The sequence below is a fragment of the Mus pahari genome, chromosome 8 (assembly GCF_900095145.1).
Source record: "Mus pahari chromosome 8, PAHARI_EIJ_v1.1, whole genome shotgun sequence".
Taxonomy (NCBI): Eukaryota; Metazoa; Chordata; class Mammalia; order Rodentia; family Muridae; genus Mus; species Mus pahari.
In genome coordinates this window covers 48397694-48414357 of record NC_034597.1, presented here as the reverse complement: position 1 = coordinate 48414357, position 16664 = coordinate 48397694, and the positions used below count along the sequence as shown (strand labels likewise).

The 16664-nt window shown below is 45.2% G+C and overlaps 1 protein-coding gene across 1 annotated transcript in view; it reads left to right on the top strand.

The window, feature by feature from the left end:
* The window catches only part of Cryl1 (crystallin lambda 1), a 115653-nt gene that overhangs the window by 68285 nt on the left and 30704 nt on the right, over positions 1 to 16664 (top strand). The window contains exon 4 of the mRNA XM_021203552.1: positions 13554 to 13715. Coding sequence (XP_021059211.1) covers positions 13554 to 13715 — 162 coding nt within the window. The remainder of the gene's footprint in view (positions 1 to 13553; positions 13716 to 16664) is intronic.

The window sequence follows — 16664 nt, the reverse complement described above, 5'->3', positions numbered from 1 at the left end:
AAGATTTATTTATTTATTATATGTAAGTACACTGTAGCTGTCTTCAGACACTCCAGAAGAGGGCATCAGATCTTGTTACGGATGGTTATGAGCCATCATGTGGTTGCTGGGATTTGAACTCCGGACCTTCAGAAAAGCAGTTGGGTGCTCTTACCCACTGAGCCATCTCACCAGCCCTCTATCTTTATTCTTACTTGAGAAAAGTATTGGCTTGACAGTAAAACGAAGGAGACACAATGATTTCCCATAACCATCCTACCACCCAGCTGCCACCTCCTCCCTTTTCAGCACATACACCAATGAACTCAATTGGTAAACCACACTGAAACACATCGGCAGTTCAAGGTGGGGTTCACTCTGGATGGCGTCTATTCTGTGGGTTTGGACAAGAGCACACTGAGCTGTGTCTGTAACTGTGGTATCAAACAGTCTTCCCACTGTCCTAAAGTCTTCTGAGCTCTCTCCTTGTTCTCCCACCCCATGCTCTGCTGTGAGAGGCACCCCTGCTTAGGATTCCTGTAACTTCTTGCAACATTGCAATCCGCTTTCCAGGGTGTTTGTTCTTCCTTGTCTGCTACTGTTCTCTGTCCTGAGGTCTGCTTCTCAGATATTAACATAGCTCCTTTAACTTACTTTCGTGTTTATACCAGACAGTTTTGCACTTGTTTCCTTTGCTATAACAAAATACCTCAGGTTGGGGACTTCATAAAGAAAAGATATTTCAGGACTGGAGAGATGGTTCAGTGGTTAAGAGCACTGACTGCTCTTCCAGAGGTCCTGAGTTCAATTCCCAGCAACCAATGGTGGCTCACAACCATCTGTAATGGGATCTGAAGCACTCTTCTGGTGTGTCTGAAGACAGCTACAGTGTACTCACATACATAAAATACAAATAAATCTTTAAAAAAAAAGAAAGAAAAGAAAAGATATTTTTCCTACCCATTAGACCCTCGGGGAGGTAAGGAAAGGGATTTGTTCAGCTCATAGTTTTGGAGGCTGGAAGTCTAAACACTGTTATGCATTCTTGAACGAAGGGCCTTTGCTCACATCACTTGAGAGACGAGAGGTGAGAAGGAGACAGAGGTGGTAGGCTTGCTCTTTTGTAACTATTATCTCTCAAGAAGTAACCAGGTTCCCATGAGAATTACATCATTTGGAAGGGAAGTACTCACAGGGGCCTTGACCTAGATCATAGCTCTTTTTAAAACTCATCTCTCATGTTACATCCCAACTCATTATTGTCACATTAATTATTACATTTCTATCCTTTCCACCCTGTCTCAGCTCCCACTTTAGCTTACTTGAGTTGCTAGTGGAGATCTGGGAGGCTCGGCTCTCAGCCTTTCTGCTCGTTTCTTTGGGCGATTTCAGTCAGCCAGACCCATCTTTAAGGACTCTGCCTCCTTTCTCAGCTGACCTGTGTCTACCTGCCAGCTGTCTGGAGACATTCTTCATCTCTGCTGCTTTGTTTCTTTCCTTTCTAGCATTCTCTTACTCACCTTCAGGAGACTTCTGATTCTCTGCTGAAATAACATGTGTGATTTTGTATTTTTCAGGAATGCCTTTAGCATGTTAATTGTAATTATTTAAAATTACTGTCAAATCACCCCCAATATCTGAGCCACATTTGGATCTCCTGATGATCAACTTTGTTTTCTGTATATGCTGGCTTTTAAAAAAATCAGTAGATGATGGCGAAAACAGTCTTTAATGTCTGCATGGGCACATCTTTCCTTCTGCTAGGCTTTTACTATGGGGATTTGAGTTAATCTGGTTAGAAGTTGGGTAAAATTTAAGGTTTGGAGTTTCTATGGTTACCCTTGATGCACTGAAGGTTTCCATTCCTGTCAGTAATACCATATGCTTAAGATGAGGACTAGTTGCCTAGAGGTTTCTATAAAATTTCCTCTCCATGTGTGCTCCACTCTCATCTCTCCATCCTCCCTTTGCGTGTCTTCTATGAAGGTCTGGGTCAATGCTCTCCTCCCCAAAGTCCTCTTCTCTGACTCATGGATTAAGACCTTTCAGGTCTGGGCAAGATTGTGGCTTAGCCATTGTCTCAGGTCTTGTGTCCCTGGGGTTTCCAAGGCTCTTCCTGAGGTGGGCAACATCCCTTTTCGCTCCTCCCCCAGGAATCAGGGCTTTTATTCCTGTTCCCCCTCACTTATCTCACTAATGGGAACCTTAGGGCTCCTGCTTTTAGACTCATCAGTGAGACAAAAGCATATTCATGTCACATTCCAGGAGACACTTGATGTCACAGAAAACCTCAGTTGTTCCTGCTTGTTTCTGTTGGCTATTCATGCCACTCTCATCCAAGCAGGAAGGCCAACAGTTCCCCTACTTTCCTGTGGACATTCATACTGAGGAGTGGATAGCCACTCAGAGTGAGCAGACGTATGTAGATTAGAACGTCTCCTACACTGCAGGGTTTTCTGTCACTCTGCCCCACGGCCAGGAGTAACCTTGTGTATTTATCCTCAGCACCAAAAGCTACTGCAAAGCAGAGTAGAACGTTCTAGCTGCTGATGGAGGTCTGTTCCTTACATGGGCGTATGCAGAGATGTTATGTGCTAACTCTTGATCGGTCCCATCTTTGGGCTTGCTTCTTAGAGATCTTGAGCTAAATAACTGCTCAAAGTGAATATAGAAAACTAACTATATCATAAGTTGCACACAATATGCAGACTATACAATGACAGTGACAATGGCTACTATTTTTTTTTTTTTTTTTAATGACAAGATCTTGTTGTATTGTCCAGACTGCAGTGGCTGCTCCTAGGTACCATCCCACTACTGATCAGAATGGGTAGCCCATGGTTCCCTACTCTTGAGAGGTCACCATAAGGATGCCAAATACTGTGTGGATACTAATCAACATAGCATACTATAGCCCTGGACCCCTGTGCTCAGTGGGGTCTCTTGCCTCAGCCTCTCTAATAACCAGGACTGTGGGTGTTCTCTGCAGTCAGTACCTAGCTAAATGCAGTCTTTTAAGACCAGGGTTTTCAGTAGAATTGTTTTTCAGTCTTAAAGTAGACTGGTTAGGGGGACACGACAACCCCCGTTTATTCTTCAGTCATGCATTTTGTTTTTGAAAGAAGAGGGTTTGCTCTTCATTAGGGAACCCTCCCCCCAACTGTAGTAGACATCGGAGAACTAACTAGACCAGCAGAGACCCTGATAATCCTGGCACCTAAGTGCCCCCTCTCTTGGTCCTTTATTATTTAAGACCAAGACTCACGACTTCAAAAGTTTTATTTTTCTGTAGTATTATTAATCAAGAAGGATTGTTACTCTGTTTATCTGAAGCATTGGCTAATCGTATTCCAGACGGCGGCTAAGTATTCTAATCAGTTCTCTTCCCTGGGCAAATGTTATGTGAAGCAGAGTCTTTGACTTGGTAGTAGTTAATGCTACAGAAACTTTCTACATCTCCATTTGGAAGGGAGCTCTCTTTTCTTAGACTGAAAGTTTAGGTATAGCTTTTTGAAAAAGTGTGAGTGCGTTGGCGTGTGGCTCACTAGGCCAGCCAAGCTGCCCAGTGAGCCCCAGGAATCTTTTCTCTTCCTTCCCAGTGCTGGGATGTCAAGTGCATCCCACCGTGTCCCACAGTCTTACATGTATCTGGGATTAGATTCAGGTTCTCATGTTCTCAAGGCAAAAGTGTTCTACAAAGGAGCCATTTTCCCAAGTGTGGAACTTTAATTAATTCATTTTTAAAATATTAAAAAAAAAGTCTTTATGTGTCAGTGTATGTGATGTGTGTCATGTAATGTGTGATTGTGTGTGTGTACGTGGGGTAGGGTGGATATTCATGTGCTTACAGCACACATGTAGAAGTCAGAAGATAACCTCAAATTGTCAGACCTTGCCTTCTACCTTGTTTGAGACAGTTTTTTGTTTGTTCATGCTTAGTGTGCCAGACTAGCTGGACCATAAACAAAAGTCTTTAAAAAGGGATGAAGAGATGGCTCAGTTCTGGAAGTGACTGCATTGAAAACATAAGAATCCAAGTTCAATCCCCAGGACACTGTTTGTAACCCTAGAACTGGATAGAGGAGACAGGGGAGACAAGATGACGCTTGGGGCTTGCTGGCTAAGCCAGCCCAGGTTAATCAGTGAGTCCCAGGTCCCAGGGAGAGATGCTGTCTCAAAAACCAAAGTGGACTTCTTCATGTGCACATGTACATGTTCATCCCTCCTTACAGATAAATCCTTCAAAACGGATCCTTAGGAACCCAAGCAAACTCATAAAACAACTCCTTTAATCAGGCTCCAAAGTTACCCTTCCTCTTCCTGTGCGATCCCCATCCATCCACAGTCTTTCCTGCTATTCTTCTGGGTACACCTTCCTGTATGTGAGCATCTCTTAGCACTTCTATGCATCTGCCCTGCTTTTTCCTGTATTCTGCATTCTTCAGTTTGGATATTTTTTTGATGTGTCTTTATGTCTTTAGCTAAGTCTGATCTGCTTTGAAGTGCTTTGAAGGTTACTTGAAGTTAATTGTATTTTTCAACTGTTGAATTTCCACTTGATTCTTTATTATGAGAATGTTCAAAACCTTTGAATTTATTACATGTATTATTTATTGTTATGTCAAAGTACAAATCTGAGAATACCTTCTCTGAAAGCCATTTGGCCCTGTTTCTGGTTTCATTTGCTTTTTAGCCAAGGAGTCCCTAGTATTTCTTTTCTTTTTCTTTTTCTTTTTCTTTTTCTTTTTCTTTTTCTTTTTCTTTTTCTTTTTCTTTTTCTTTCTTTCTTTCTTTCTTTTTTTTTTTTTTGGTTTCATTGTGAGACAGCAACAGTGTAAAAGCCACGGCTCGGGCTGGTGCTCTGTCTCTACAGACTTGTTCTTAGAAGACAGAGGGGCTGCAAGCAGGTTTCCTAACATACTGGGGCTGAGTTGAGGCTCACTTTCAGTTCTTAGGGACACTGATCTATCTCTTGTCACTATTATTCCCAGGGAACAACCATATATATATTAGAGTAATTTTGGGAGCAGTTCCTAAGATAGAGGCCTTGAACTCACGAGCCCCCTCTTTAGCTTCCTAAGTTCTGTGATTGAAAGCCTGCCCCACCACATCCAGCTTGTCTGCTAATATTTTTGGTGTTTTGGTGCCAGATGCTGAGTTCAGGTCCTTCTGTTTATGCTAGGCAAGTGCACTACCATTTGACTACACCCTGGGATCTTGACATTTTTATTTTTTTCCTGCAGCAAGGCATAAACTACTTCATGCATTCATTTGTTTATTCACTTATTTATTTTGTGTTAACATGCGTACAATATGTTTGTGTATGTAGGTACACGTGTGTAGGCGTGTTCATGTGTACGATATACATGTGGAGTTAGAGAACAACCCTGGATGGGAGCTGTCTGCCTTGTTTTTGAAGACAGGGTCTCTCACTGACCTGGGTCTTGATGACTGAACCACGGCTTTTAAGCGTGCCTCATCTTTTCAGCCTTTCCAGAAGGTATTTGATTTTTTTTTGTTTGTTTGTTGTCTGGTTTGTTTTGTTTTTTTTTGAGACAGGGTTTCTCTATATCCACATTGCCCTGGATCTTGCTCTGTAGTCCATGGTCTACCTGCCTCTGCCTCCTGAGTGCTGGGATTAAAGGTGTACGTTGACACTGCCCTGATTTTTTTTTTTTAACTTGATGATTTTCTTAACTTTCTGACAGTGAAGTACTTCATTTAAAAGGGCGGTTTGTTTTGTGTAGAATTGTCCAGTATTTGAAAAGGGAGGACTAAATTTCCAGCACATCATAGTTTTAGAATCAGAAGTTTTCACATGTTTGATGGGAGAAAGGTTTATTTCCACTTGGGTCTTCTTTCTTTCTCTGTCTCTCTCTCTCTGTCTCTCTGTCTCTGTCTCTGTCTCTCTGTCTCTGTCTCTGTCTCTGTCTCTCTGTCTCTCTCTCTCTCTCTCCAGAATGAAACTGTCTACCCGTGTTTTCGGGATCATAGAATATTTTTTTTAATTTTTAATAGCTATCTTGGAACCTGTGGGGAACCCTGGTGAGGACTATATTGAGTTATATTCTGTTATAGCCTAAATGTCATAGAGGCAAACCCATAAACGAGCACACATATGCACTTGTATGAAGCATCTCCTTTTCCACTCCTCTGTTGACGGGGGATGATAAAGCATCAAGATTGTGGTTCAACAGAGGTTTGTGTCAGTCACAAGGTGATACTTTCCTTGTGGTCTTACAGTCAACACAGTCTCCAGAAGTGGGTGTGGTCCCCCTACCCCTCACAAAGCAAGCTGTATTGTGTTGTCTAAGTCAGATCTAGAAAGTTCTATCTACCTATCTGGAATCAGAGTCTGACCAGTCTTGTGGATAGTGGACAGAACCCCTAAGGCTGCTCCCCACCCCTACAAGCCTTCCAGAAGTTCCTGGTTTCTTTCTTCTTCTGTTTGTTTGTTTTTGAGACAAGGTGTTGCTCCTGGAACTAGTAGGCCAGGCAGGATTCGACAACTTCCTACCACTGCCTCTCCCTGCTGTGATTTACAGCTGCAGGCCCCCAGGCCTGATCTTTCTCTGCACTTCTTATAAATCAGGATTCCCATAGTCCAACGGATGACTGTGTTCGATTCATTTGTCCTGTCAGATTATAGGGTGCAGACAAAGGACTTTCCTGGTTTATTGTAAAACCCATCATAAAGGCTGCAGATGAGATATCGGGCAGGGACAGAAGACCTTCCCTTGGGCTTGAACCCTCCACAGCTTCCCAGTTTATTGGTGCAGGGTCATCTGAGCAGCCTGTCCTTTGAATTGCTGGGAGACTTGGTGAGTAAGTGTTATGGAAGCAAGTGTCCCAGCAGGCTGCTTGGCAGTCCTTCCTTACGGGCAACACTCTCCTGGAAAGAGGGGTATAACCTCCTATCTGTCAGGAAAGGTCAGAGAATTTCTTTATGACCAGATAAAGGCAGGAGAACATTACAGTTTCTACAGTAGGCCTTGGATAAGGAGTTGTAGATCAATAAACCATGGCCTAAAAACAATACGCACATCCTACCACAACACACAGCCACACGCTAGACTCTTGGTTCTAAGGGACCTTGTGACACAGGTCATCAACATGGGGTCTTTACCCTACGCTCTTGCTACTTTCAAGGAAACTCCATGGCTGCCTCTGCCCTACAGCACATACCATATGACTGGTCAGACACTCATGTTTGACTGTTCATGTTGACAAAGACTAGAATTACATTGGAAATCGAGGGTTAGAGTGTCTATATGTGTGTTAGACACTTCAAATCTTGTTTCATGTTTTAAAAGAAGTCTCATGTGGGCCAGGGTGGCATCAAAGTTCTGATCCAATTGCTTCCAGCTCGCAAGGGCTGGATTTGTGTGTGTTTCCCTTAATGTCTGGTACATAGTAGAAATTTTTGACCCAAATCAGTGTGGTTTCATTTTTTTCAAAAAGAAAACAATTAAAAAAAATGAAACAAGTATTCAATACATAACAGGAAGAATTAGGACTCTCTCTTTACAGAGGTGAGAGAGGGATGTGGTGTGTGTGTCCTCTCAGCATTGAGAGGCAGAGGCAAGAGGATCTCTAAAAGTAGGTGGCCAGGCCAGTACCGGATTCCAGGCCAGTCATGGCTGTCCAGCAAGATCCTATCCCAAATGAAATCACACAACACAAACAGGCTGGGGATGGTAGGTGCCTGCTTAGCTTGCAGAAGGCCAAGTGTCACACAGCACCAAACCCGGTGCTAGGCGACGATAAAACGGGAAATTTAAGGTAATCTTCGGCTCCACAGTGAGGCCAGCCAGGGACACATGAAGTGTCGCCTCAAGCAAAGAGCAGTGTGTGTGTGCTCTTCAGTGCATAGGTGAGGAAAACAGATCAAATGGATAAAGAATCAGGAAGAAAAGCAAGCATGGCATCTGGCTGTCACCGTCAAATAAGACAAATGTTGTGGCTTTAAAGTGAACTTTAAACTTATTGGAAACAGCAGAGTGTCTTCTTTAAAATGTAGCATGGAGGTACAGCCATAGGCAGAGATGGGGTTTGCCTGGGCTGCCTAGTGAATTCTGGACCAGCCTGGGTTACAGAGTGAGAGCCTGGTCTGGTCTACTGTGGTTGGGCAGCTTTTGTTGTTGTTGGTGGTGAAAGTTTAACCAACTTGTAACCAAGTATAGTGGCTCACACATGTACTCCTAACATTTGGGAAGTGGACAGGGGACACAGGAGGGTAAAGTCAAGGCTAGCCTAAGCCACATGAGATCCTGTCTAAACAAACACACAGACCCATAAACACACACACTCACACACACACACACACACACACACACACAAAACACCCTACAAGAACAAAGAAACCTCAGTGACTTGTACTTAAGAATGTCACGTCCCTTGAAGTTCCATCAGTACAATGGCTTAGCACATGGCACTTAGACTGACGTCACCTCTTCCTCCTGGGAAAGACTAGAAATACCCTAGAGCGATGGCATAGGGATCTAAGTGAACTGTTTTCATTCTATTATTTTTTTCATGTCAAGCATTTAAATTCTAAATAAATGATCTCATAAAAGATACAGAAGTATCCCTGGAATGAGGATGGGAGTAGGCGCTCAGAGGGCCGGCGCTGAGCCACGTTTGTTTCTGAGGTGCTGCGAGGTCCCCGGAGGCAGGACTGATGTTTAGAACAGACAGCATTAATCTCTATAAGCAGAACACCTAAGCTCAGGGAACTGACCACTCACCCTCTCTCCTCACCCCATGCCCTCCCCTCCCCCCATGCCCTCCCCCATGCCCTCCCCCATCTCCCGCCTGTCCAGAGGCTCTGCTCTGCTGTTTCCCTTGGGAAAATCTCTGGGTGTGACTTGTTTTGGGTTATTGCAGAAACTTCTAGGCTAGCAGAATGAGCACCTGTAATACCCTCAAAACCAACCAACCAAAACCCAAAAACCACTTTAATTTGATGTTTAGGGGTAAATGAGCTCCTGGTTTGGGCAGAGTACCATCCTCTTGACACCACTTCCACCGGAGCAGGGCAACTCCTTGTTCCTCTCAGGGTTCTCCTCTCCCTCTCTCCCTTTTCAGGAGTGGCAGCCTGAGGATAGCTTTTAAAGATTGCGCTCCTGGGAAAAACACTGAGGAGAAAGTAGAGGCGGGGATTACAAGGCGAGAGCCCCGCAGTCTGCCTGCGCTGTCTGAGTTCTGCTCCCCTCCAGCCCAAGAGTGTCTCCCTGGCCCTCCCAGCGGCTTCCTCCACATTCAAACCCGCTCTTAGAACCACGTTGTGTGTAAAATACTTCAGGCACTGCAGTCATATGTGGGTTTTCCTGGAAAGCACATTGAAGTTTTCATCCACATATTTTACATGAGTCACGGGATGCTATTTAAATTGTGTGGGGTGACTGGGTGAGGCAGGGGTGTGATGGGAGCCATTAAAGAAAAATCAAAACTCAACAAAACCTCATCTTTGCTTTTCATGTCAGCCTTCTGTGGGAATGTGTGTCCTGTGGCCAGCAGGCAGGACTTGAAAAGCACGTATTTGTGCTCTCTCTGGGAACCAGCCAGTGACCTGCCGTGATTGTGCAGTTTCACCCAAGTACAGCCCTGAAAGCTCTCAACCATCTGGGTAGCTTTAACTGCCAATCAGACACTGCCGTTTGCCTGAGATTTACTTTTATAAACGTTAGAGTTAAAAAACGTATACTCATAACTCCGTCATCCAGTTTCTTCTGTTTGAGAAGGGAAGGGGCAAAGGCAGCAGTGTTGACGTTTAGCCTCGTCCACTGTCTGAGTCTGGAGGCTAGTGAGAGTTGGGCAGGGATGTGACTCAATTGTCAGGCCCTGAGTTAGATCCCTAATGCTGCATAAACCAGAGGGGGAGGGGCAGGGGAGGGGGAGAAGAAGAAGAAGAAGAAGAAGAAGAAGAAGAAGAAGAAGAAGAAGAAGAAGAAGAAGAAGAAGAAGAAGAAGAAGAAGAGGATTAATGGGGAAGAGGAGGAGAGGAGGAGAGGAGGGGGAAGAGGAGGGAGAGGGAAACAGGAGGTCAGGCACATCTAGAGTTTCACATCAGCCTTAGTTGCATATCAAGTAGGAGGTCAGCCTTGGCTACCTCAGACACTGCCTCAGACAAACAAACAAACAAACAAAAAAAAGGAGGCTGATGTCGACAGCCATTAAGAATTCTTAATTAACAATTAAGTTTTGTCATAATCTCCTTCCCAAGTTTTCATTGCTTGGTTTTGCTGCCCAAATCTGGGCATGCCTGCGGTGTTGTGTATGACCGTATCATTTGTTAGATGTGGCGTTTGTTCCCACTCCCTCAAAACAAAGCAAATCCAAACAAACAAACAATACAAACCAGCTCTGTAGGGAGATGTGGTCAGACTTTAATTAGTCAGAGGCAAGCTGGTTGCCTGTCGTGGTGATGGCAGCCACCGGAAGTACTTCACACAAAGCAGCTTTTTATAGAAATGCGCCCCTCCAAGGCAGACTGACAGGAGAAGCGGGAGGGTATGGATGAGAGACGAGTGAGTAGCCACACTCCTCTGCCGTAGCTGTCTGACCCATCTAAGCAGCCCTTCAGGGCAAGGTGGGCTGCAGCCTTTGGGGGTCTGAGATCCTGACTAACAGGAGCTACCTTCATGGACAGCAGGGGGCTGAGCCCAGCGTCTGACATGGATTGAAGCCTGAGGTCTGTGACTCCATCCATCTCATGCAACTGGGCTACAACAGCAAGAGCAACCAAATGTCAAGCCAGCAGGCCACTGGGAACCCTTACATAATTGTAGTGGGTTTGGGTTTCCTCTGGTTCAAGTTTTCTTGCCTCTGTCATGATCAAACGATTTGGCGAAAGGCATAGAATTTCAGAGGAGAATCTGCATGACAGCACACAATGAGTCCATTCTTTCCCAGGCTCACAGGAGCTCTGAGTCGGTCTTCACCTCTGGCTTGACTACAAGGCTCCATTTAAACTGAACCCACCTCACAGACTTAACTGATCCAGGAGGGACTCAATAGGAACAGCCAGCTACTGTAGCTCTTTTTCCTTTTTTGATAAGGAGACAGAACACAATGGGCTTTACAGTTCTTAAATGACCCTGTTCTTTGGTTCTGTTTGAGATGTGATGCTTATATGGCCTTTGGATCTTAATAAAATTTCATGTGACCCAATTATACTTTTAAAAAGTTTAAACAAACACAGTGTGGACCACTTCCCTTTTGAATAAAACTTAAATTTTTCTTTAAAAAAATTAATTTTTTGTGATGAGTGTTTTGACCATGTGCATATCTGTACACCTGTGTGTTCCTTGTGCCCATGGAAGCCAGAAGAGGGCACTGAATGCCCCAGAACTGGACCTACTGGTGGCTGTGAGCTACCATGTAGGTGCTGGGAACTGAGCCCAGGTCCTCTACAAGAGCAACAAATGCCATTAACCTTGGAGCCACCTCTCTAGCCTCTATTTTATTTGTTTATTATTTCTTGTGAATATCTATCTATCTATCTATCTATCTATCTATCTATCTATCTATCTGTCTGTCTGTCTGTCATATATTCTTCTGAGACTCAATGCAGCCCTGTTCAATCTCAGCCTGTCCAGCAGAAGATACCCTTGACCATTTTGATCCTCCTGCCTCTGCGTCCCAAATGCTGGGATTATAGGCTTGCTGACATTTTTTATTTGTGAGGACTTATTCTGATGTCACTTTGACACTAAGTTTCTATAGTTGGGCTTTTGGGGTTCTTTTCATTCCCTTAAATGTTACATAAATGAAACCTCCCAGTGAAATTGGCTGGGCAGTTAGAGTTGTAGAAGAGACCAAGGTTGAGGACTCTGTTGGTGTCGGAGAGCAGCTAGGACAACAGTTCTAAACAGACATCCTGCATGTCAGATATTTATATTAGAATTCATAACAGAATCAAGATAATTTTATGGTTGGGGGTCACCACAGCATGGGAAGCTCTATTGAAGGGTTGCAGCATTAGGAATGTTAAATGCTACTGACCTAGGAGGTGGGGGATCCTGACATTGGTAGAATCCCAAATGTGGGACATACTCACTCTTTCTTTTTAAAAGGTCACATTGCTCTTTGGAGCTGAACTTGAGACTAGTTCCAAGCTTTAGGAATCTCCAGGATGCTTGTGAAAAATGCAGGTACCTCAGTCCCACCCGTATCAGGTCAGGGATACGGGCTTGAGTTTTTTTTTTTTTTTTTTTTTTTTAGTTAAGGAACATCTGGTTGATTCCAATCATTGGCTCTTTGGCCATTGTGAAGAGAAAGTGAATGTCATAAAGGGGTGTTGGGGGTACCTTGCCTCCCAGGTACGCAGGGACCCTCAGTGTGGTCCCCATAGGTGCAGGAGGGTGCTTTCTCACACTGTGTTGCTTCCATCTGGAGCAGGCTGTCTTCCTCAACCCAAGTTCCCAGGAACACTCCTTCCCCGTGGCCGGCCTGGGCTGTTGATTGCCATCCCAGGCCCACCCAGTCCTGTAATTAGAATTTCAGAGTGGCTGTTATCAGCAGTAATTAATCCAAATGCACTCCTCTATCTCCTCTGTCCGGCTGCCTACCCCTTTAGGGCTTTGCAATTGTTAGGAACAAAGGTCTTTTTCAAAAAGACTCCCAATTAGAAATGGGTCCCGGGTGCCTCCGGGGAGTTGCAGGTGCAATGTGTTCCTTGGTAGGAGGATGAGATTTTTTTTTTCCTTGAAGATCTTGGATGTGATGGTGGGGGCGGATAGGGGAGGTATCCCTGATGAAAGCACTCGGGTTCAGAGCGGTGTGCCAGAGGAGGGCTCCTGTGAGCTCTGTTGTAGTTGGCAGGTTCCCTGCAGCCCTGGTTCTGGGAAGTGGAATAGGAGTCACCCCCAAGTGCCTTCCTACAGAGCTTCTTAGACCCATCTAAAACCAAGAGTCCCTGCGTTCATCATTCCTAGCCAGGAGTCCCTTCAGCTCTTATATTCCTGCTGTGCTCTGCAGGGGACACTGGGTGATCTTTTCTCCTCTGACAAGGTCTCTAGCTAAGGTTCTATTAACAAAATAGAGCCCTATAAGAACACACATGCACCTTAATAAAGTTTTATGTGGCTTAGGACTGGTCAAAAGTCAGATCCAAAACACCCCATTTGGCTTTACAGCTGGGTTGAAGAGCGAATGTTTGTTCGGGTAAAGGAGTGGACAAAGGGATTCTGATTCAATGGTTATAGACTAGGGAATGAGCAAGGCTTTCTGGGTAGGTTCTTCCCATCTGGGTTCCTGTCTTTAAAGCTAAGATACCTTACCTCAAAGCTAAGATATCTCCTGTGTGACTCAAGATACCTACTGCAGAGGGTCTTGCGACCTGGTTCTAGGAAAGGCAGAAAACTGTTTTATAGCCTTCTTGGAGGGGGAGCAGGGGGAGGCCAGGGAAAAGCCAGGCAAGCCTCCTGCCTCAATTGTTCTCCAGGTACTCTGTGGTGGGATTATGGGTCCCTAGATCCACCATTTCCAAATTGGTTCATTTTAGGAACAAAGCCAACACAGCCCAACTGTTGTCTTGATCAGAAGTAGTCATCTAAATGTGTCCCTTTCAGGAGTGTGTTCCAGAGAACCTAGAACTGAAAAAGAAGATCTTTGCCCAGCTGGACCGCATCGTGGACGACCGGGTCATCCTAAGCAGCTCCAGCTCTTGTCTGCTGCCTTCCAAGCTGTTCACGGGCTTGGCACACGTGAAGCAGTGCATCGTGGCTCATCCTGTGAGTATATTGTTTGTTTGTTCCTTTGTGGTCATGGAGATCAAATCCAGGTCCTGTCACATGCTAGGCAAGTACCAAGGCACACTCCAGCCCCGGGGAGGGTGGGAAGTTTGGCACCTGATCATATCTCATTCTTTTTTAGGGGCAATAAATTGCACCGGATCTACAAGTATCTCAAATCACTTTATTGAGGTATAATCCACATACCACACAATCTGTTAGTCAATATTATACAACTTGGTGGTTTTGTATACATTTAGGATCATGCAATATCATCATTAAAGAAAAGGAATAGGATCCAAAATTCTTGGGAATTTTATCTGTGAGTCTGAGGTGTCAGGGCATAAAACAAACAGTATTTACTGCTTTAACCCTCTGGGTTTTTATCATGTGGTATAGGGCTAGTTGCTGGGTTAGCAGTTATTAGAGCAGAATTGCTGTATTAAATATCCACGTGGGCTGGGGGGAAGGGGGGACATGCTGCATTAAATGTCCACGTGGGCCGGGCTGGGGCGGGGGTGCAGCTGGGTGGACAAGGTGTCTGCTTTGCAAGCATGAAGGCCTGGGTTTGAATCCCTGAGAATAGTCGTGTGTGCTTCTGTAATCCCAGAACTCCTACAGGGAGATAGGAAGTAGAGACAGGTGAACCCTGAAGCCTAAGGGCCACATTGCCCTGTGCACGAAGCTTCAAGCCACAGCACCTTCTTGCAAACAAGGCAAGGACTGACACCCAAGGTTGATCTCTGACCTCCAAATGTGGCCACAGCACAGGTGCATCCACACACAGAGGAACATGCTTGAGCTTACATGTGCATGTGTGTGCACATGTGCACATGCACAGGCACACACACACACACACACAGAGACACACACACACACACAGAGACACACACACACAGACACACACAGATGCACACACAGAGACATACACACACATACACACACACACACACACACGGGGGGGGGGGAGAGATTTTTTAAATGTACACGCCATGCAGGAGTTTGTAGCTATGTCACTTGCTTTGTGTTATTCACAGTAGGATTAGATCTGTTAAGATGTAGATCTGATGGGTGTCACTGTCAAAATTCTGATTTAGGGTGTCTGAGCTGAAACCTTCTTTCTCTGATGCTTCTTTCACCATCCACTGTAACTGACTAAGCACATTTCTTCACCGGAAACACCTTATGTGGTGAGCTGGGCCACAGGTTCTCATTAGCGGGTGAGGGAGGGCTCAGGGAGTCTCTCTGAGGTTAATGTGCCAGTGAGTGATGCTGGAGTCCTGACCATGAACTCAGTGCGACCATGACCATGAAGAACCAGGACAGCCTGTTTGGGTGGGAAAGCTCATTTAGCTCCAGCCATGATAAATATGATGGCCTATTGTGTATCATTACCAGCCAAAAGCTACACAGAAGAACAGGGCCGGCCTGGCTAGATTGCTAAGAACTGTGCTGGGAGCTGACGTATTGCATAAGCCAAGGCCGTAGGGCAGGAGCAAGCAGGACTATGTGGGATGGGGTCATGATGACGTCACTGGGAGAGCCCACACACTGAGGCTGGGGTGCAGGGTTGGGGCGCAGGAGAAGGTTGGAAGATTAGAGGATATAGACTGGACATCTGTGTTAGCCACTTTCCTTGTTGGTTTGGCCAAATACCCAACGGGAAGCAAATAAAGGGAGGATGGGGGAGGACGGGCTCATTTTCGCTCTTGGCTTAAGGGGATAGCTATCGTGGCAGAGAAAGCATGGTGGAGGGAAACAGAAAAGAGCTGGAGGCAGGGTCAGCTACGACCTGCAAGGCCCGTTATACAGTGACCCACTCTCTCCTCTGAGAACAGCACCAGCAAGAGGGGACCAAGTGTTCAAACACACGAGCTAGTTAGTGGCTTTCTTTTTCTTTTTTGATATCATATATAATATATATGTTATATATGCATATATTATATATAAATACATATTTGATATATAAATAAGTATCTGACATACTTCACTTATGCGTTTTGGGTGATTGCTTGAAAGTGTGTCTATGTATTACATGTGTGCCTGGTGTCTGCAGAGACCGGAGGAGGAGTCAGATCCCCCAGAACTGGAGTTACATATGGTTGTGAACCTCCGTGTGGGTGCTGGGAGTCAGACCTGAGTCCTCTGGAAGAGCAGCAAGTGCTCCCAACTGCTGAGCTGCCTATCTGCCTCACAGGACATCTCTCCAAACCACAGCAGTATTCCTTAGCCAAAATGCTTGGGACTAAGAGTACTTCAGAATTTACATAGTTGTTACCAGTTGAACGGTCTTAATGCAAAAAACCCCTGAATCTGAAAAGCTCCAAAATGTAGCTCTTTGAGCACAATGTCGGAGCTCAAAACGTTTCAGATATCCAGAACATTCTGGGGATGGTGAAGCTCCACCGGCCATGTTCTAGAGGATCATGAGAGTTACTCTGAAGAACCGTGTGAGCTTAGATACACAGCAGCATGGCACATTGGAAATGATGCTCTGTGAGAATAATGGTCTCCTGCAGTTTGGACCTCCTCAGTGCAGTACATAGGGCTGTGTTTGAAAGGCTGAGGGGCTCAAGGCTGGGGTGGGGAGCACGGAAAGTTTTCTTCCAAAGAAGAGCAGTAGGGAGGAGGTGCCAGATGGATCAGTGTGAAGAAATGGGGTGATCGGCTGGACACCCACCAGACACATGCAGTCCGCACCCCAAGGTTTGCTCTATTGTGAGGTACAGTGGAAAGAAAGACAATGGATCATCAGAGGCACAGGCACAGAACCAAAAGAACATAGACTAAAAATGGCCACCAAATGGCCACCGTCATGTACAAAACGCACAAGTGACCTTAGAGTCAAGGGGGACACTAACTGAAAGCCCAGGCAGGCACTGAGGCCGTGGCATTCTTTTTTCCTGTTTTCTCTCTCTCTCTCTCTCTCTCTCTCTCTCTCTCTCTCTC